This window comes from Schistocerca cancellata, chromosome 10 (genome assembly GCF_023864275.1).
Source record: "Schistocerca cancellata isolate TAMUIC-IGC-003103 chromosome 10, iqSchCanc2.1, whole genome shotgun sequence".
In the NCBI taxonomy this organism is placed as follows: Eukaryota; Metazoa; Arthropoda; class Insecta; order Orthoptera; family Acrididae; genus Schistocerca; species Schistocerca cancellata.
This window is the reverse complement of record NC_064635.1, coordinates 208,320,146-208,342,118: the sequence shown is the minus strand read 5'-3', so window position 1 is coordinate 208,342,118 and position 21,973 is coordinate 208,320,146. Positions and strand designations below refer to the sequence as shown.

Here is a 21,973-nt window from a genome sequence, read left to right as displayed (position 1 = left end):
TGTAAGTGTTGCGGAATTCACAGCAAGTACAAGCTTGTGCTTGACTGTGATTAAGAGGGTGGGGCTTATGTTACAACGGAGAGTACCACAAGCTGTGTGACATACTGCTGCATTAAACACAAAACTGCTTGTGCAACAACGTGATATACATTATCTAAGAGAACAATGTGGAATTTTACAATAGACAGTGTTAACTTTCTGGGCAGATCTTAAGATACTTTATATCTATAAAAAAAATTGTAAATTTGATTAGTCACAAAAAAGTTTATAGAGAAGCCTGTTGCCCTTTACATTAGAAAAGGAAATAAGTTTTACTTTGTCTGCTATATGGACAATTTTAGTTTATTAATCAGAATACAGTTAAGCAATGAAGGATCACCTTCCTGGTACACTAGTCACCACAAATAAAGAGATAGTATACTAATTTCATTTGAAGGAACACAAACAGAAATAGACATTTCACTCACAATGTAATAACTTATATAAAAATATTACAGCAACAATCAAGCACAAAGAAGATAAAATAAACTTTCTAGATATTGAAAGCACAATAAATGGACCAATGTACACATCTACCATCTTCTAGAAAAATACAACAGAAACTGCATAATTCACAACAGCTCATGTCATCCAAAAACACATAAAGAATAATACATTTCAGACCCACACAAAGAGACTTATAAAATATCTGCTAACTAAAGAAAAGATAATAATTGGACTAAAACCACCAGAAAAACAGCAAACCTTGATGATTACAATCTCACCTTAGTCCACAAAATGTATACTAAAACCTGCATCCCAAGGCAAGGAAACTAGAACTGTGTTATCCTAGCAAAAATACACAACAAAAGAACTTAACTTAGCTCACTGTCACCCTGAATTGGGAGAAATTTAAAGATAAAATCAGACTAGTACTTCAAAAAACATCCTGAGAATAAACTGCAGAAACCACATGATATGATCACGGATGTGTGATCAAGTTAAAATGTGATAACTGCAAGAAAATATACATAGGACAGAGAGGAAAAAAATTTTGAAACATGATCCCGGGATATCTGAAGCTCACTGGCATGAACTTATCTTCACTTGGCTCACGCCTGAAAGGAAGAGGAACACACAGTCAGTGACATGACAATATCTGCCAATGCTAAACAACACCAAAATAAGCAGTCTACTATGTTTTAGAGGACAGATGAAGTTTCACATATATGACTAAACATCCTGACCTCATTTTGAATGAAGTAACTCACCTAAACAAGAAATAATTCATCAAAAATTTCACTGATACTCTTGTAAGCTTTTAGTGTTGAAATACATTCCTCTGTTCTATATAATCTGAGTAATCATCACTGAGCAAAAATAAAAATAAATGAAATTTTCCATGTCTACGCTAAGTGTACAGCAAACATTTCTGTACTCACTCTATCTGGCCTGGGCTGAGATCAGCAATTGGCAGAATGGAACCAGAGGTGGATCCCGTAGCTGGAAATATGGACACCATTTTGAGAAAGAAACAACATTTGTCATTGAAGAGTACAGTTCATGATGTAATACTGTAATTTAACATGGGTTTTGTCCCAATGAGACTGAAATTTAATGCACAAATATAGAAGATTATTTTTCCTTTCAGTTTTCTGGCCATTGGTTTTAAACTTTTCCCCAATACCAATTGCAATTCAGAGCTTGAACAGGTAACTGTGGGAACAGTTACATCATTTACTAGTCAGAACGAAATTGTGTCAGCCCATGTCAGGAACTATTAGCTAATCTTAAACATTCCACAGAAAAGAACTGGTCAAAACATTCCCCCACACCAATTAAATTCTAATTAAATTTTAATGAAAACTCAACAGTTCAATACAACAAAATTTCAATTTCTCCAACCAAAAAAGTTCTAAAACATGAGACACCTGATTAAAATATAGAGTGCTTTAGTTACAGTGTATTTAATAATGGTTCAAATCTCGTACATTGTTGTATTTCATTTTTATTGATGATAAACTGGATGAGACGCAAATTATTAAATTTAACATGTTGTATTCTCTCCATAATAGTCCTGACAATTTTCTCTTTACTTTACTTTTGTCTGTGGTAGTACTGGTCACAAGTAAAATTACCAGTGACTCTAATTCCCAATTAACGCCACATTCTCCAAGTAACAACACAGTTAAATCAGCTGACTGTGACAATGAAGTAGTGCAATATAATCTGAAAATATTCTGACCCCAGTATCATCACCATACATCGAGTATCGAGTGCAATTTAGTGACCTCAAAGCCAATGTTCTGAATCTTGAGATAAAATCCAGTGGTGCTGTCATGGAGAGATGGAGTATACAATAAATGACCACTATTGTCCAAACAACAATGATGAGTTCTGTGAAAACTTGCTCATGAATGAGGAATAATTGTGTGCAGTTTGGGAGACAAGTCTTTAGTACTGACGACTCAGTAGCCCTGTTTTGTTGCCAAGTGACGACAGGAAGCGAGCCAATGATCGACCACACCTGTGCATGTAGTATGAGCCACCTTGCTGCACTGAAGAACTTATGCGCTCCTTTCTGAAATGTGTGACGTGAAATTGAGGATGAAGAACAAGGAAGAAGCAATTGGAAGCCTTGGACTATTTTCAGAAAGATGCTATTCACAGATATACATGTAACTATTACATGAGCAGGGAACATCTCACACTATCAAAACTGCTCGTGTCACTTCAGAAAAATGATCTTTTTAAAGACAGTAAATTTTCACTGTATACAGTGCTCAAAGACATAGACTTCAGCTATTCAGTTTTTAATGGATGTCAAACATTAATAGAAATGACAGATGTATGGCAGTGTAGATCTCTGCACAGTATCATATAGTGACATATAACACAATTTTATGATATTGTAGCATACTAGATATTAAAAAGATGTTTTTAATTTTTCAATGTATTACATCACAAACAGTAACTGTAAATTACTTCCTATATACAAGTACAACCTGTATGTTGTCAAGACTTTTGTTTTTGCTGCTAGAGAAAGCAAGTAGTAGCAACAAGGCAACGGGTGTTGTAAGTCACATCCAGCAATCTCACTGACTATAGTAACAGCTGTAGAGAGAGAGAGAGAGAGAGAGAGAGAGAGAGAGAGAGAGAGAGAGACGCAAAAATTCGACGTTGATGTTCGATGAAAATGTCTAAGAGGCAGGCTTATATTAAAACACAGACAAAATTGCAATAGTAACATGTTGAATAAAAACCACTGCACCTGTTGTAAATCCTTTATTAAAGGCACAACAGGTTTCCTGATTTTAAATAATCATCAGGTTCAAGAAAGACTGAAAACAATTTTACACACATATCTTATAGGTACAAAAAGTACCCAGAAGACATGTTACATTAAATGATCAGATTACTTTTAAAGTCCAATCCCAACTCTTTCTTTATATTTTGGGAAATTTCGCAAAAAGAGATAGTCATGGATTAAAGTAGCAATTGTCCAGTGAATAACTTATAAGGATAAAAGCCAGAACCTATTGTTATTATTTATAAACCTAACATTTAGAACTGAAAATTCTTAAAAATTGTTACAATTTCTTTTTCCTTCATTTTTTTTTAAAAGAAATCATGTTTAAAAGCGGAAATAGCTCTAGTAATGTAACCAAGGAAGAGGAGGTAAGGCGGATTGGGTGGATGAATCAGGTTATTCACTTAAGTAATAAAAGTTGGTCAGTACGATTTTATGCCTTATCTCAGTTTGAGAATTTACTGTTTGTTTTGAAGATTTTTCTGAATGCAGAAAAGACCTTCAGCTCTTCCAAGATATTAAGAACATTACCCTTGCTTTCCGTATGCAAAATTGTGATACCAGATTTAATACAAGAAACTTAGTGACCTGTTTAGGATAAATGTGAATTCAAGGCAAAACTGAAATCCAAACCAGAAATTTTTTCCTTAATGCTAAATTCAAAGGACCTTCCAGTTAGGCCTATATATTAGACTGGCAATCTTCACAGGTGAGGCTGTAAACACCTGACAACCTGTGGGACTTCCATTTCATCATCCCCCTGTGTTTAAACTTCAGTCCATTATTCTTATTGTCGGCCATGGTGGCCGAGCGGTTCTAAGTGCTCTAGTCTGGAACCACGTGACCGCTACGGTTGCAGGTTCGAATCCTGCCTCGAGCATGGATGTGTGTGATGTCTTTAGGTTAGTTAGGTTTAAGTAGTTCTACGTTCTAGGGGACTGATGACCTCAGAAGTTAAGTCCCATAGTGCTCAGAGCCATTATTCTTATTAATGAAATGTACTGAGGTGGTATCTTTTGTTGCCAACTGTATAGCAACTCTGCTAGAATCCCTTCCGTAGCACAGATCCTGCGATAAGAAATATTCCTCGGGCCCTTCTGCATGGGGAGTAACGACCTCCGGTCAGAACAATTGTATGGCTCATTTCCTTTTTCTTTTTATAATGCTTTATATCACGTTCTAATGGGTACCATGCAGATTTTGTATGTAGTATTAACAAGAGCATTTTAAAAAAGAAAGAGGAAAAGGGCCAAATCATTGCTCCAACCCAGGGTCAACAAGATATTTCATCCATATTAGTCCCCATGCATGAGAAGGGCCCGAGAGACATTTATCATCACAGGAGTCCTCTCTATGGAAGGGTTTCAGATAGAGTAGGTATACAGATGGCTGCAAAAGATGACGTCCCAGCATATTTCATTAATAAGAATAATGGACTGAAGTTTAAACCTAGGGGGATGATGAAATGGAAGTCCCACAGGTTGTCAGGTGTTTACAGCATCACCTGTGAAGATTGCCAGTCTAATATATAGGCCTAACTGGTAGGTCCTTTGAAATTAGGTTTCAGGAAAATATTTCTGCTTTGGGTTCCAGCTCTGGCTTGAGTTCGCATTTATCTGAAATGGGTCACTCAGTATCTCATATTACATCTGATCTCACAATTTTGCATTTGGAATACAAGGGTAACTTTACAAATATCTTGGAAGATCTTGAAATCTTTCGTGTGTTACAAAAAATCTTCAAATCAAACACTAAATTCTCGAACTGAGTTAAGTCAAATGAATCGCACGACTCACCCACCCTTCCCCTTTAGCTCCTCTTCCTTGGTGCAATTACTATGGCTGTTCTCCCTTTTAAACACTTTTTTAAAAATTCACTTAACTTTAAAAAAAATATTTATAGTAATTGTAACAATTTTTAAGATGTTTATAAATGGCCCTAGGCTTTATCCTTATAGGAGGGGTACCCAAATTTAAAAAAGTCTAAATATTTTCGAACTGTTTACAAAACAACCTAGTCCTCTTCAAAATACTCTCTATTACCACTACAGATATGTCATACTGGTGCTTCCACTGTTCAAAATATTTTTTGTATTCATCTTTAGAAATGGCTGACAGCTCCTCCACATACCCCCCACCCCCCCTTTTCAATGTTGTCAAATCGGTGTCCTTTCATGCCCCTTTCCATGCATGGAAATAAAACAAAATAGCACGAAATCAGATCAGGTGACTAAGGTGCATGGGGCAGTGGAACCATGTCATTTTTAGCCAAAAACTATAACAGAGATGTCTGTGTGTGCAGGCGATGGAAGAACCAGTCTCCTATCTTTCACAAATTGCAGCTTTTTGATTAACCGTGTTGCATAATCTTCTTAAAACTTCCAAATAAAAGGTTTGATTGACTGTCTGATCTGAGGCAAAAAACTCTGAATATTTTTGACGATTCTGGCATTTGATGGTTTGTCATCAATCGACATGTCGCCATTTTTAAATTAAGCAAACCACTTGTACACTTTAGTTTTTCCCGTAGCATCATCTTATTAATCCATTTTTAAAATTAAAACAGTTTCAGCAACATTTTTACCAAGTAGAAAACAAAATTTCACAGCTGCACATTCTTCGCTTAAACTTGCCACCATAAAAATGAAACAAAACAAAACATCAACAAAAACAATCACTGTAGATGAACGGAACAAGCCAGGTCGACAACACAGGTGGCACTTAACTAGCAATGAGTCATGCTGTACACACCTAGGGGCTGAAATGTGTACTATAAGGGGCGTTCAAAAAGAAATGAGCCAGAGGTATAATTACAAAAACCAGTACCTGTATATTAGTAGTATTGACCCTGGCTGTTGAGACACTTATCCCACTGTGACACATGGCAGTGAATGGCTGTCTCATAAAATTCCCGGGGCTGCAATGTTTACCAGTTACGCACGTACAGCTGGATGTCCTCGTCCGAGGTGACTCGTTTGCCTCTCATTTGCCTCTCAGAGCCTTTTAAAGAGGCCCCCTTCTGATTCACTTCCTGCAGTACAGGACAACACTGAAAGCCCAGTGTTACTCGCAAATCTTGACCACCCTTTGCCAAGCGATCAAATCAAAACAACCGGGCAATCTCACCTGTGGGGTCATTCTGCTAGATGACAATGCAAAGCCTCATACAGCCAACACAGTTGCAGCACTCCTGCAGAAATTCAAATGGGAGGTTCTCGGCCACCCTCCATACAGTCCTGACCTCTCTCCTTGTGATTACATCATTTTTGGTTCCATTAAAAAGGCTCTGATGGGCAAACGATTAACCTCAGATGACGATGTCCAGCTGTACATGTGGAACTGGTTAACATCGCAGCCCCAGTAATTTTATGAGATAGCTATTCGCTGCCTTGTGTCACAGTGGGACATGTGTCAACAGCCAGGGTCAATACTTCTGACATCCAAGTACTAGTTTCTGTAATTATGCCTCTGGCTCATTTCTTTTTGAATGCCCCTTATACATAAGCTCCACCCACGGCAATGTTATTCCAGTTTTTTTGGTACCCCCTTGTAAGTTATTCACTCAACAGTTGCTATTAATATTAGTACATTTATTTTTGCACACATGATTCCCAACCGTTTTCTTCAAGTTTACTGGAGGTTATTCATACTGCCAAGAATGCGCCACTTCTCTCAGGGCCTATGTTCTGATAACCAGTCAGGCCATGTATGGCAGTCACAGCATTCTGTCACAGTGTGGCTTAAGCTGAGACACTGTTTACTCTATATTTCCTCCCCCCCCCCCTTTTCCAGTACGTTTTATGTGTGTTTCATAATTTTTCCTCTCATCCCATTTGTTCATAGATTCCAGTTTCATGCTGCATTTTTTGATCAATGACTATCGCTCTTTTGTGTAATTTCCCAAATTTTAAAATAAGGGTTGGGGTCGGGCTGTAAAAGTCGTCTGATCACTTTGTATGTATTTGGACTCCTGGACACTTTTGCCACTGTCATATGGTCTTTGCGTAAAATTGTTTACAGTCTCTCTCTTCTTTATATTCGGATTTGCGCCTGACGCTGTAATTTTAAATTATGAAACCAGTAGTGCCTTTGCAGCACATTTTATTAAAAAATTCAGAAATCTGGCTGTGTATAGCCATCCAGTAAACTGTAATGCAATGGGTAAGGTCCAACCGTCAAAATATCAAAACCATGTACCCATTTAAACTGTATATTGAGAAGCAACTGAATGAAGGTTAGCGTTTAAAGGCACACTGACAACACCAGGATGACACCCACGCTCTGACGGCAGAGAGATATAGGTACCATCATTTGCAGTGTTCCGTGCCCATAACCATCTCATTCTGCTTGGAGAGACAACAGAAAACTATATTGGGATGATCCAATGGAGATTTCAATCCAACACCTCTGAAATATGAGACTGATGTCCGAGCCACCTCACTCGATGAGAAGTTACTAAGGAAATAGATCTGTACAGCATAAACTTTTATGACTGCTGCATATTCCCTCTTACTGTCTAATTATGGGTAGTGTCCAGTATGTGAACCAACTGTTTCACTTATGAGTCCCAGTATGTGAACCAACTGTTTCACTTATGAGTCTTCCCGTTCCTGAATCACAATCTACAAGCACATCCAACTGACTCTTGATGTCTGTAATAGTTAAAGCTGTTTTTCTCTGAACCTTCATTTATTTTTGACTTTTCAATACCATATACAATATACGCCATAACAGAAAAAATAACTTAAGAGAATGAAAGAAATGCAGAAACAAGGAAATCATAGAAAATGAAAAAAGAAAAACAGTTCAAAACCAGCATTTCTCCCATCAAATTATTAATTGTGGTAGTGTTTAGGAAAATTAATGTTTCTTGCCAGTAAGGTTTTAACAGATCCAATTAAAATGATTTTTTTTAGTTCAGTTTCCTGGCTCACTCTTTATTATTGATAAATCCAGTTTCCTTATATCTGTAGGCGATTATGCACCTCATTGTAGATAATTTTTCTTCCACGCAATGTTATTACAATTGATGAAAAAACTGAGCAGTGTATTTATTGTAGTAACTCAAGAGAAAAATAACTATCCCTTCTTCCATCTACAACTGCACGCTGTCATCATTTTCATTTAGTGTATTTATTAGACAGTAGTCCAACTGTCACGAATGTGTGTGGAACGTATACAAACTGGAATTACTGAAACTAATAATATAACATGTCTGCTTTGAACTATGAGATTAAAATGGCAGACGAGATCAACTTTTTGAAATTCAATATTCATAAAATGCTCACAGTAATGAGAATTTTAGTTATTCTCAAGGCATCACATTTTTTATCTTTGACAACTCACAACCAAACTCTTAGAATTCAACCTAAACTGGGTCACTCATTATGCAACAGATCAATATGTCATAACCTACATTCCCAAGAATAATATAGATGCAAAATAAATATTCTCATGCAAAATATATACTGTCATTGTGATCAGCTAAAGCTCTGTAGGTTAAATAATGATGAAGTTCGTGCAACTTCAGATGGCTGTAAAAAGGAATAGAACAGAAACTGACTTGTATTTAGGTTTCAACAGGCTGGTCAGCAGCATAGACATGATTAAGAGTTGGCAAAGTGAATGAAAAGCACACATATAGTTCCAGTGATTTCACCTGTATACCATGTGCCACTTTTTCTGGTATGGGAGATATATTGTTAATAGTCAGGACAATGACTGCTATTTTTCCAAACACACCCCAAAATTACACAGAAAAGCCACACAAATGTTTGGCACAATTAGTTTAGTTCACTGATAAGAAACATGCCTACTCTTAACTGTTCACACATCCTAGTGTTAACATCACATCAGAAGGTGAGTGCTGCCAACATTGATCCATAAAACATGTAAGTAATAGCTTTTGTTCTAGACATTTAGCAGTGATAAGAGTTATGAATCCAAAATGAAACCAGGTTTCATATGTAAGCTAAAGACAGACTATAACACAATTGCTGTGGCATTTGGATATTGTTGAAGAGGGCGTATATTATCAACTTGTACCGAACTGATAATTTAATTAATACACATTTAGCGCACAAGTATCTGCAAGTTCAATTATACGAGGGGCATTCAATAAGTGATACAACACTTTTTTTCAGATACTTTTAGTTGTGGGGGGAAAAAAAAATCCCGCTTCGGCTCCTCCAGTTTCATGAGGCTGATTTGATTTGATTTGATTGAAATTTTATTTCATGTTCCATAGGTCCAACTGTGTTGGGTTCACGAGGACGTGGAACGAGTCACCTTTTTACAAATACAATATGATAATCTTATAGCATATACAGACATGTGTGTACATAATTATATAAAAAGCGCTGGCAGGTCGATAGACACACAAACATACACACAAAATTCAAGCTTTCGCAACCAACGGTTGCCTCATCAGGAAAGAGGGAAGGAGAGGGAAAGACGAAAGGATTTGGGTTTTAAGGGAGAGGGTAAGGAGTCATTCCAGTCCCGGGAGCGGAAAGACATATCTTAGGGGGAAAAAAGGACAGGTATACACTCGCACACACACACACATATCCATCCGCATATACACAGACACAAGCAGACATTTGTAAAGGCAAAGAGTTTGGGCAGAGATGTCAGTCGAGGCGGAAGTACAGAGGCAAAGATGTTGTTGAAAGACAGGTGAGGTATGAGCGGCGGCAAATTGAAATTAGAAATTAGCGGAGATTGAGGCCTGGCGGATAGCGAGAAGAGAGGATATGCTGAAGGGCAAGTTCCCATCTCCGGAGTTCTGACAGGTTGGTGTTAGTGGGAAGTATCCAGATAACCCGGACGATGTAACACTGTGCCAAGATGTGCTGGCCGTGCACCAAGGCATGTTTAGCCACAGGGTGATCCTCATTACCAACAAACACTGTCTGCCTGTGTCCATTCATGCGAATGGACAGTTTGTTGCTGGTCATTCCCACATAGAACGCTTCACAGTGTAGGCAGGTCAGTTGGTAAATCACGTGGGTGCTTTCACACGTGGCTCTGCCTTTGATCGTGTACACCTTCCGGGTTACAGGGCTGGAGTAGGTGGTGGTGGGAGGGTGCATGGGACAGGTTTTACACCGGGGGCGGTTACAAGGGTAGGAGCCAGAGGGTAGGGAAGGTGATTTGGGGATTTCATAGGGATGAACTAAGAGGTTACGAAGGTTAGGTGGACGGCGGAAAGACACTCTAGGCGGAGTGGGGAGGATTTCATGAAGGATGGATCTCATTTCAGGGCAGGATTTGAGGAAGTCGTATCCCTGCTGGAGTGGCTTTCATCTTTCCCTCTCCTTCCCTCTTTCCTGATAAGGCAACCGTTGGTTGCGAAAGCTTGAATTTTGTGTGTATGTTTGTGTTTGTTTGTGTGTCTATCGACCTGCTAGCGCTTTTGTTTGGTAAGTCTCATCACCTTTCTTTTTAGATATATTTTTCCCACGTGGAATGTTTCCCTCTATTATAATTATATAAAAATTTATACAGTAAATGCTTTGAGCAGCAATACAGAAAAACGAAAATACATATTTTCTTAGAATCATTAAAGCACTACAGAAAACAGATACAGAGCGCACACAGATACAGAGCTCAAGTTAAATAACATTCTTAGTGGCATTATGTCAACTTGTATTACATAATATTAAAATTTTACAATTTCTTTAGTTAATAATTCATCTAGACTGCAAAAAGCTTTTTCTAGCATAAATATTTTTAGTGCTTTCCTAAACTTACTCTTTTTATGAATCTCTGTCTTTATTTCAGGAGGAAGAGCACTGAAGAGTTTTGTTCCAGTGTAGTGGACACCCTTTTGCACCAAGCTCAAATTTCTATTCTCGCTGTGTATGTCATTCTTCCTCCGTGTGTTATGCTCAGGATAATTACTGTTTAGTTGAAGTATCTCTATAGTTTTACAAACACATGAGAGAAAAAATACATTGGCATGTAGTTGTGTATATTTTAAGTTTTTGAAAGCTATTTTTACATGAGTCTTAAAGCTCACATCTGTGCAATGAACACTTTCCTTGCTAATGGCTGGTTGCCCCAAAAAATAATGCCGTATTCAACGAGTGAGTGAAAATAGCCATAGTAAGCCACTTTTGCAGTTTTATGTTCAATACATGTAGTGACAACCCGTAAAGTGTATGTAGCAGAGCTGAGCCTCTTATAGAGATCTATAGAACGTGAAGACCAGTTCATTTTCTTGTCAATGTGCACTCCAAGAAATTTTGTTGTTTCCATTCTTTCTATTGGCTGATTACCACATGTCACACTTATCTCCCTCTTTTTTTTTTTTTGTACATAACTGAATAAAGCTGGTCTTACTGGAATTTAATGAGAGACCATTCACCTTGAACCAATTAACCACATCTGAGAGTATGTGATTAATGAGTTCCTCAAGATTACTATCTATTCTACTGCTCATAAAAATTGTGGTGTCATCAGCAAACAATGTAAATTGACATGGCTGGCTTGTACGTGATGGTAGATCATTTATAAAAGTCAGCAATAATAGTGGCCCAAGAATTGAGCCATGAGGCAGTCCACATGTAATGGAACTCCATTCAGAATGTGAGGAAATGTCACATACTCCACCTGAGCTATTCAAGATAACTTTTTGTTTTTTTGTCTTTGAAGTACGACTGTAGCCAGTTGCCTGCAACACCACTTACTCCTACTAATTTTGATTTTTCCAAGAGACTCTGGTGATCAACACAGTCAAACGCTTTGTATAAATCACAGAAGACACCAAGTGCAAGCATTTTTTCATTAAGGGTTTCTAGGACTTCATTTGCAAGTGCATAGATTGCGTCTTCTGTTGAACGACCCTTTTGAAAGCCAAACTGGCTCTTGGTGAGAACTCCATTCTTCATGAGATGATCAGTAATTCTTACATTATCAGCTTTTCTAGAATTTTGGAGAAAGCTGTCAGCAAAGAGATAGGTCGATAGTTAGTTCAGCTTTATCGCCATTTTTGTACAGGGGATCCACAATGGCATACATAAGCCTACTGGGAACAACACCTTTCTGAAGGGAAGCATTGAAAATATGACAGATAATGTCACTTATCCACACACAATAATATTTCAATAAATTACTAGATGTATTATCAACCCCTGCAGAATTCTTATATTTTACAGACATGATGATTTTTTTGATTTATTCTACAGTGACAGGATTGATGCGCATTTCTGAAATTGTGTTTGAATATACTGCTTGATAAAGAGTTACAGCTTCATCAACATTGGGCTTGCAACCAATCTGTTGAGTTACTGATAGAAAGTGTTTATTAAAAATCTCAGCCACACTTTTGGGGTTATCTACTAGGGTACCTTCAAATCTGATTTTATTTACATCTTCTTTGATTGTCACATTTCTTCCTGTTTCTTTTTTTATAATGCTCCAAATTGTTTTTATTTTATTATTATAATTATCTATTTTCTTCTCATAATAAAGGGCTTTTGATTTCTGTATTAGTTTCTTTAAAATTTTACAGTATAATCTATAGTGTTCCCATTTTTCTACATCTTTACACAATCTTATTGCAGCATTAGTTTCCCTTTTGGTTTTACATGATTGTTTTATACCTTTTGTAATCCAAGGCTTACTTACAGAATTGGAAGCACTGTTTCTGACCCATTTCTTGGGAAATACCTCTTCAAAAAGAGCACAGAATTCATTTATAAAACAGTTATATTTAGTATCAACATTACCATGGCTCTTTACTAAAGACCAATCCATTTGCTGCAACCTATGGTTGAAAGTTTCTTTTGCCTTTTCATTCATTACTCTTATGAAATTCCATTGAGGAAATTGTTTTTTGAACAGATTAACATCATAAAGAGTGAGAATTTGTCCATCACGATCTGAAAACCCACTTATAACTGCCTGACAGCATAGTTCTGATGTCTACTTACATCGAAAAAATGTTGTCTATCATAGTTTGGGACTCGGATGTAATTCTTGTTGGGAAGTTTATCACTGATATCAGATTATGTAAGGTCATCACAATCTCAGGGTCCATTTTATTCTTATTTTCTGTCATAAAGTTTATATTGAAATCACCTAAAACTACAATATCCTTTGCTTTTGAAAGTAACCCTGACAGAAGGAGTTTCATTAAATGTAGAAATGTTTCTATGTCACCTGAAGCAGCCCTGTAGACAGCCAACACTATTATTGTTTACAGTTTAGTTATTTCTGTTGCAAAAGCCTCAAATTGTTGTTCCACACAATATTTCTTCATATCTATAGCTTTGTATTCTACACACTATCCTTAACATAAATTGCTACTCCACCTTTGTCTTTACTTTCCCTGCAGTAATATGTTACTAAAATATAACTTACTATAGATGGCAAGGCACATTTATCAGTAACATGGCGCTCAGTTAAGCACAAAATCTGAGCATTATTTACACTGTCCTTTTCATTAATGTTAATAAGAAGTTGATCTGTTTTGTTTAAGAGGCCCCTTATATTTTGATGAAAGAAAGAGATGCCTTCCTCTTGCTTTTTCATTCTATTAGGGCTGTTACCTGACTGAGAATCCACTGGGGTCTGTCTTGACATAGGAGGGAGGAGATACTTGACACTACCTACTGTTGTCCCTTCTTTTTCTTCAGGCCCACACACAAAAAATCATTGGAACGAGAAGGAGGCTCAACATTTCTTCTGCCTGACAGCCTTCTATTTGTTCTTGTTGATGATGCTGTGTCTGACATTCAAATGTTGGTTCTGCCACTACTGCTGCATTATCTTGTGAACTTTGAGTCTTCGCATTTTTCTTTTTTTTGTCTAAAATAATATTTGGATGATGAGGAACTGTAGTTCTTTTGTTGTTAAAATTGCTGTCCACTGTTCTTTCTGTTAACATTTCATCTCTTTTTTACGTGCTTTGCTGCTGATGATGATGGTTCTAATGGTTTTACCTTTTTTTGAAGTGTTTTTGTTACGGTGTCAGGCGATGGCGATGCAATTATTTTGGGTTTGAATTTATTTTGGTGGTTTTTTTTATTACCTCAGTTATCAGGTTTGTCAGATATTCTTTCCCCAATCCATTCAGGTGAAGTCCGTGTTGCGTATGGAATCTATGTCCAATGTTGCTTATATCGACGCATTTCACGTTCTTAAAATGTCTGCAGATTTTTGCTAACTGATTGTTGGCACTTTTCACTTCCCTGTTAACACATGACCATCTTACAAGATCATAGCGATGCAGAATATTGGCCATTATTACATTAGTGCGAGTGAGGTTTCTCAGACACTGTTTAAGATTGCGCATTGCACTCGCTGTTTTACTTTCGTAGATGTCGTTTGCATCTCCCAGAAGTACAACAAAGTCTTTATCGTGCAGATTTTTTGCCTCTGCAGATGCAGCCATTTTTTTTTTTAATTTTGCTAAGTGGGGCTCCCAGTTTCACTATACCACACGAATATGTTTTAGTTGTTTCTTTTAGCTTACTCGTAAGGTCACGACCATGGCTGTCTGAAATCACAAGCAGTTTGCTGTTACTGGAGTTCACAATGTGCGAATTATTTTGTATTGTTTCTCCTAAATACTTTGGCACAATTTTTGGTCAGCACATTTACATTGACCTCATTCATGCTTGTTTGCTTCAATAAATTTTCTTCTCTTACCTTATTCACAGTGCCTTTTTGCTTTTCCCATCGTTCATGCAGTTGAAAGTACTTGAAATGTGTTTTCGTGCACAAAGCTAGCGTAACTTTCACAGATTTTCCGAATTTGCACTTTGGTCTTGCTGTTATTGCACTTTACATTTGACCACTTTTCCGTAGCAGACGAACTATTTCGCGCAAGTTTTAGCGTGTTCAGCTCACTATTTTCTTCTTATATTTTCGAAATATCCATTTTCAAACTGCCGCTTATGAACTGTAAGCTCGTTACGAGTTCATTCAGTTCCGTGATTTTGTCCTTACAATTTTCACGATTCCTTTTTTATGGCAAAATTTGTGTTTCTCTGGAAGGCCGCGTGCTTAACTTTAATTCTAGCCGCCATCTTGAAACGTACCGACAGGTGGCAGAGCTATACGTAGCCTCCAAACTGGTGTCTATAAAGGAGGTGTGTTCCAAGCAAAGAGTCATTTAGTTTTTTTGGTGGAAAATTACTGTGTCACAAACATACACTGGCACTTGTAGAACAGCTAGGAAGACCTGGTAGTGAACAAAAGCACGGCGAATCATTGGGCAAGACACCTGTCACCATAGCAACGAAGTCAGGCAAACCTGTCCGATTCCCTGCGTGCCGGCACACCGCACAATGTTGCGACTCCTGCAATGTTGAAACGTGCAGGCACACTCATATGAGGTGATCAACGGATAACAAACACCTCCCTGCTGAACAAGATGTGTCTGTTGTAGTGGGTACTCAAAGGTTTGTGTCAGCTGGGGTGCTCGCTGCCTAATGGAAGATCATAAAGAGAAATGAAGGACCATAAGTGCAGAAGCAGTACTAAGATGATGGGAGATTACTAACACAGCAAGACTTGGCTCTGACGTCGACCAGTAGAGTGGTAACATGCAACCGTACAGGGCCTCCCAGTATGGCGGCATAAGGCCTTAGCACTGAATAGAAATTATGTTGAGAAATTAGGTTTTGTAGTCAAGAGAGTTGGGAATTACTTAGGAGAAGAAGAAATACTTTGCCAAGATTGCTATAAAAACTTTATTCTAGATAACTGGTTTCAGTGAAACTATGCTACAATCTTCAGATCTTCATAAAGATTTTCTTACAAACATCATGTGCCAGCTACACAAATTCTTCTCATTGAATTTCCAAGTACATAATCACGAAATGAGCGATCCACTGGCACATGAAAAATTAAAAATTGCTGTGTATATCACAATTCGGCAAAACATCGTTCCCAGAACATAAGATGTCGTGTCCACCACGGCATGGCAGACTGTGATGTACGTATTAATTTTTAATTTTTGACATACCAACACACTGTTCATTTCATGTTTCTGCACCTGGAAATTCAATGGAAAGATTTTGTGTGTAGCTGGCCCAAGAAGCCTTTACATAGATCTGAAGACGATGACTTAGTTTGCCGAAACCAGTTATCAACAATAAAGTTTTTACAGAGATCTCAGCTACAAAGTTGTTCTTCGCCTACACAATTGCTGCAGATCACGCCTGTGAGCTCAATATAAATAAACTAAAGAGTGGGGAATATTATCGTGTGTTGGAGTCCTGAATAAAACATAAAACTGACCAGCTTTCAGGAAAAAAATGTGTTCCATTACTTACTGAACATCCCTTGGAGTAAAAAATCTTATAATTTAAGAAAACTAGCTGCTTTCAGTACATGGGAACAGTCACACAGCCCAGTAACGCACTTCCAGCTATGTACTTACTGCCATCCTCCTGTGGCTGAGATAGAGCAGGAGGCAACAGCACTGGCCGTGCGGACTGTTCATCACGTGCCGCCCCAGTAGAGCTGTCCTCTCTGAACGGCGCAGGTTCACCGATCTTCGCACCCACCTCCGTACCACTTGCCAGTATTGTCAGGTCGACAATTACAATTACACGCCTGGAATGCAGGTTTGTAACAGCCACTAAATTTCAGGTAAGAAAAAACAGCCTGTAAGAAAAAACAGGCTTAAGACAAGGTGACTGCCTGTCACCATTACTTTTCAACTGTGCACTGGAATACATAATGAGAGAATGGTACAAGGACAATCCAAAGAGGATAAGAATTGGAAGTGCAAAAGATGATATTAGCTTAAACTGCTTGGGATTCGCTGATGATCTTGCTCTCCTAGCCAACACCATTCGAGAAGCCAGGCAACAAATGAAATCACTACAAGAAATAGCAGAGAAAGTAGGCCTTAGAATATCATTTGAAAAAACGGAGATTATGCTAACTGATCCACCACTTGCAAACAAAATTACAATAGGAGAACAGGAAATCAAAATTGTTGATAAATTTAAGTATTTAGGCGAAATAATAACATACAATCTAAATGAGAAGCCATCATGGCAAAATAGAATAAAAAACTGAACTATGCAAATTACATTACCAAAACTACATACAACAAAAAAAGCCTATCTATAGATGCAAAATTAAAACACTATAAAACAGTTACACAACCAGAAATAATGTATGCAGCTGAAACTATCTTCAAAACAAGTAATACAGCAGAAATTGACAGAATACTAAAAATAGAAAGAAGAATAATTAGGACATGTATAAATAAACAGTATAAAATAAATGGACATTGGAGAATAGCATCAAATGAAACAGTATATAAGAAAATAGAACCAGTCATGAGCACAGTCAGGAAGAAACGCATCTCATTCTTTGGACATCTGATGAGAACTCCAGAAAACAGAATCAGTAAAAAAATAATACAAAAATTGTGGAATAGCAAGAGCGACATTAAATGGATCACAGAAATTAAGGACGATATAAAAGAACTTCAAATTACAGTAGATGACCTAAAAAACAAGACAGAGAAAACCAGAATACTGCAAGACCCACAAACCAGACTACAAATGAAAATCAATAAAAGGAGTACAGGAAGAGTTGTCTCAGATGAAAGAAAGAAAATATCTGAAAGAATGAAGAAATATTGGGCAGACAGAAGAGCAAAACACCTTTCATATAAGAATAGCCTCTAATAATTATATTACCTAAATATATTAAGTTATTTTCGAACCAAATTGTATCCATTTGTAACAACTTGTTTAGAACTTTGTATTTTTGACTACAGTGGTCCAATGAAGGCCATAAAACAAATAATAATAATAAATAATAAAGATGGAGCTGCTGCAATTACTGGTCACAAGTGTGGTGTTGTTGTGTTGGAAGAAAAGCTGAAAGAGGTTGGTATATGTCAGGAAATTTCAGCAATGTACTGTGATCTAATCAAATTAATCTGTCAGAAAAATGTGTAGTTGTAAGTCATAAAACATATATTTAGATCGCATGGTCTGCGACATCAGCAGTTTACATCTTTTCTGGAAGTACTTGACTGTGAATATGATGATTAACCAGGGTGTATACACCGACAAGGAAAAAAAAATTCCCGAATTTCCCAGTTAGAAATACACTTTCTCCCGGGTGAAAACAAGCTTTTTCCGTGTTAAGTGACAGTATATTTTCCCTTATCAATCCTTTGAATGGTTATGGTTTTATACAGGAGCGTAGAATTTCCCGGCACTTTAGAAAACGAAACTCAGGGAAAAAGACACATTTTGGAAAATTCTTTGATGTGCAGCAACATATACGCTGCGAATTTTCATATTATGAAAGTATAAATTGATATTCCACCAAACACCACATGTTACTTTCCGAATCATTGAAATCGAGATTGCGATGCGCTTTTGTAAGCTCATGTCATGTGACCTCGCCAGCATATGACAGCTGATATTCAGAGCACTGGACATGTGATGTAGTACAGCAACATCTCTGTTAAGTAGCATGAACACACAAACAGGGAAAGTTAATGGTTTAAATTAATACACATAGTGTTGCTACAAGAAAAGCAAAGTTTTCACATATCATATTGTGTCTCTAAGGTTAATAAGCTGCAAGATAAGCTAAGCTTTCGCATATAATGATGATCTATTTTGCGTGTGTTACACATTAAGATAATCACACAAATGTACCAGTAAAATTTTTAATAATGACATAAATGTCTTATCTTCAGGTTTCGAAATTCTTCTAAATGGCTCTTCATCAAAGAGTTGAAACGAGACCGAAACGCTCCGTGATTTAATAATTCATGGTACATTCTTGCACATAGTTCAACTTTTCATCTTGTAGCGCACATCTTTCTGAAAAGTCTGAAACATAAAATGTGTGTTCGAGGAAATGTAAGGCATATTATTTGGTCTTAAGTATGCCAAAATGCACTGCCACGCCTCTTCACAAATCATTCTTCTACTGCACGTCACTATATTTCGCTCTGTGGAATTGAAACATGTATATTTTGTGATGGATACCATCAAACTATATACAGGAGAGTGGAAATTGAAATGTCCTGTGTTGTGTCTCCTGCTCCCAGTCGGCCAGTTTGACAGCCATTAATAGCGGATGAGATTGTTCGTAATCGGGAGACCAAGTACTCTTCAGAAAATTTGAACTCATTATTGCCTATTAGCTAATAACTTGCTGTTTTGTGTGACATGAAATTAAATAGAGGATACATAAAACCAATAAAGACAAGAGATAAGCAAGAAATTACACATTCTTCGATCCTTAGCTCCTAGCATTTTTTTCTCTCTAATCTTGCTACAGCTCTACATGGCGTGCTTTCCTTTCTGCGAAAGAATCTATTACCTCATCAAAGTTTGTCAAACGTTTTGCTACATGAAAAATCGGAATGTCATTATCTAATACTGAAAAAGCTGTTAACACAAACAATACCCAATATTGGTGTGGTTTCTCGATCTGATTACGTCTATTTTGTCACTGTCTGCTAGATAAAACAAAATAGGCCTTTCTAATATGGCAGCAATTTCGTAGCACACACCAAATAAACGAGACTGTTTTGGAACAAAGAGCCATTTTTATAACACGATAGAATATGATTCACGAAGTACCAATATCAAATGCCTATTTGGCCTACTACAACCAAGAAAGCTTTATGTTAGGAAATAGTTTGACATTTCATTCATACGCACCAGTTTCTCAAGCATGAGATCTAATAGTAGTATTACGACATTTTTATATACATTTGGAATTGTTTTATTCTTCCATAATTTGTGTGATGTCCCCGTTTCTTCTCCTTCCCCATTCTAACAAACAATCTTATCATCACCAATTCTGTAGTTATTCCTGCCACTGTCAAAATTTGTTCGCCAATTAACTTCACTAACCCTGCCAGAACCGCAGGTTTAGCTATCGCGCGATTATTTTCTGGTTAGGCGTTATTACGTATTCGTACAACACGTTTTCCGCGTTACTTCCACAATAGCTGCTAGCCGAGGACTGTACTACTGGGCCTTACTGGTGTAGCGATCTGGCCAAAAATTTACTGTCAAAATTTCATTTTCTTGGATACACCGAGATCATAATATGTAATCTTTCTCACCTGTTATTCCTGTCAGTCATTTATATCCATTCTGGTAGTCTGAACCTATGGATTTCACTAGTAATTACAAAAATGCTGATCATTTGCAAACCCAAGCAACCACATAATCAGACAGTGATTGGTATTGATCTGTTTCGGTTCTACTCCACTCATCTCGTATAGCCCCGTCCCCTTTTGTCTGCAAAAAGTTTATTTCTAGATGAGACGAGGGTTCTCCCGACAGACACATCATGTACACTATGCATGCATTCAAAAATCAACTTATGATTCATTCAGAAATCAACTTAAAATGTATTCAAAAATGTTAAAAACCAGCAGGGAAGCGTTTCAAATCATATGAATAATCGATAGACACACATGCGCTGGATGGTAGGAGTTTCGTGAAACAAGTTTTTTTCCTCAAGAATGTGAATTTGGCATCCCCTTTTCCCAGTAGCATCTAGCTGCTTGCTGCACAGCCATCAGCCACATTCCTGTAGCCAGAAGCGGGAGAACCTACTACTCAAATGCGACTCAACTGCGCATGCACATGAGCCCGTTCGTTACCCCCTAAAACGAATCTAATGTAAACAGTTGTGACTTCACACTCATCAGAGGCAATTTGTTGTTGTGAAGCATTGCTTAGTCTTCCTAAAGCCTTCGACACATTTTCCAGTAGGCAGACGCTTGCATGAGCACTGTGTGACGTTGTTGTATGTGGCGCATTTCCTTTGCAATTTAAGTTATTTTAGTTTTTGTCCCTCGTTTATGTTTTATTGTTGAAGTATTATTCTGCAGTAGCGGGGTACAGTAATATCCTTTGTTAGAGCATCGGTTCTTACCAGTCAAAATTACAAAAATTTAACTGAAAACTAGAACAATGAAAAATTCCCAGTATTCCAGTATTCTAAAAAAATACCGGGTTTTTCCCGGATCTCCCGGTTGCCCCGGGTCATATACACCCTGTTAACCTTATTTTTCTGAGGTAGGCTGAGCTGGTGTTTTCCATCGTATTTTCAACATACTTAGACATAACATAATTCATGGGCATGAAAAGAAGCTGAATGTCAGCTGGAGTTACATATTACAATTCTACTGAAATGACCAAGCACACACAACAGTAATTTTCTACTGAAACCAACATGGTGTGAAGTACTTTGATATTTAAATCATATTTTCCCAGAAAATTTCTGTCGGACCAAAGGAACTTTTGGATTGAACATTTTGATGGATTTGTTGCTATTTCTGTCGGACCATAGGAACTTTTCGATTGACTACTAACAAAGAGAAAGAGGGGTTGGCCAGTACTTACCTCAGCTCAGTACAGCCAATAGATACACAAAACAGAACAGAAAATTTACATTCCTAGCTTTTGTTCCTTCATCAGGGAGGAGAGAGGGGAAAAAAGAGAAGAAGAGAAAGTGGATTCAGTTACAATCCAGTTTATGAAGCAACAGGGAAAGGTAAACAGGGAGGGTAGCAAGGATGGAAGCATGGTTGTCAGAGGGAGGCCAAAGATATTCTACTGTTAAGTACTGTGCCAGCTTCAACCAAAGAGGATGCATACAGAAGTAAAAAGAGGTATATAGTATAAAGATAAACACAACTATGTAGGATGGAAAGATG

The 21,973-nt window shown here is 37.4% G+C and overlaps 1 protein-coding gene across 3 annotated transcripts in view; it reads right to left on the bottom strand.

Annotated features, from left to right (window-relative positions):
• The window catches only part of LOC126106597 (replication protein A 70 kDa DNA-binding subunit-like), a 170,869-nt gene that overhangs the window by 125,585 nt on the left and 23,311 nt on the right, over nucleotides 1–21,973 (bottom strand). For all 3 annotated transcript variants that reach the window (XM_049912943.1, XM_049912941.1, XM_049912942.1), the window contains exons 4-5: nucleotides 16,685–16,860; nucleotides 1,422–1,482 (exon numbers count right to left, since the gene is read on the bottom strand). In XM_049912943.1, the coding sequence (XP_049768900.1) occupies nucleotides 1,422–1,482; nucleotides 16,685–16,860 (237 nt within the window). The remainder of the gene's footprint in view (nucleotides 1–1,421; nucleotides 1,483–16,684; nucleotides 16,861–21,973) is intronic.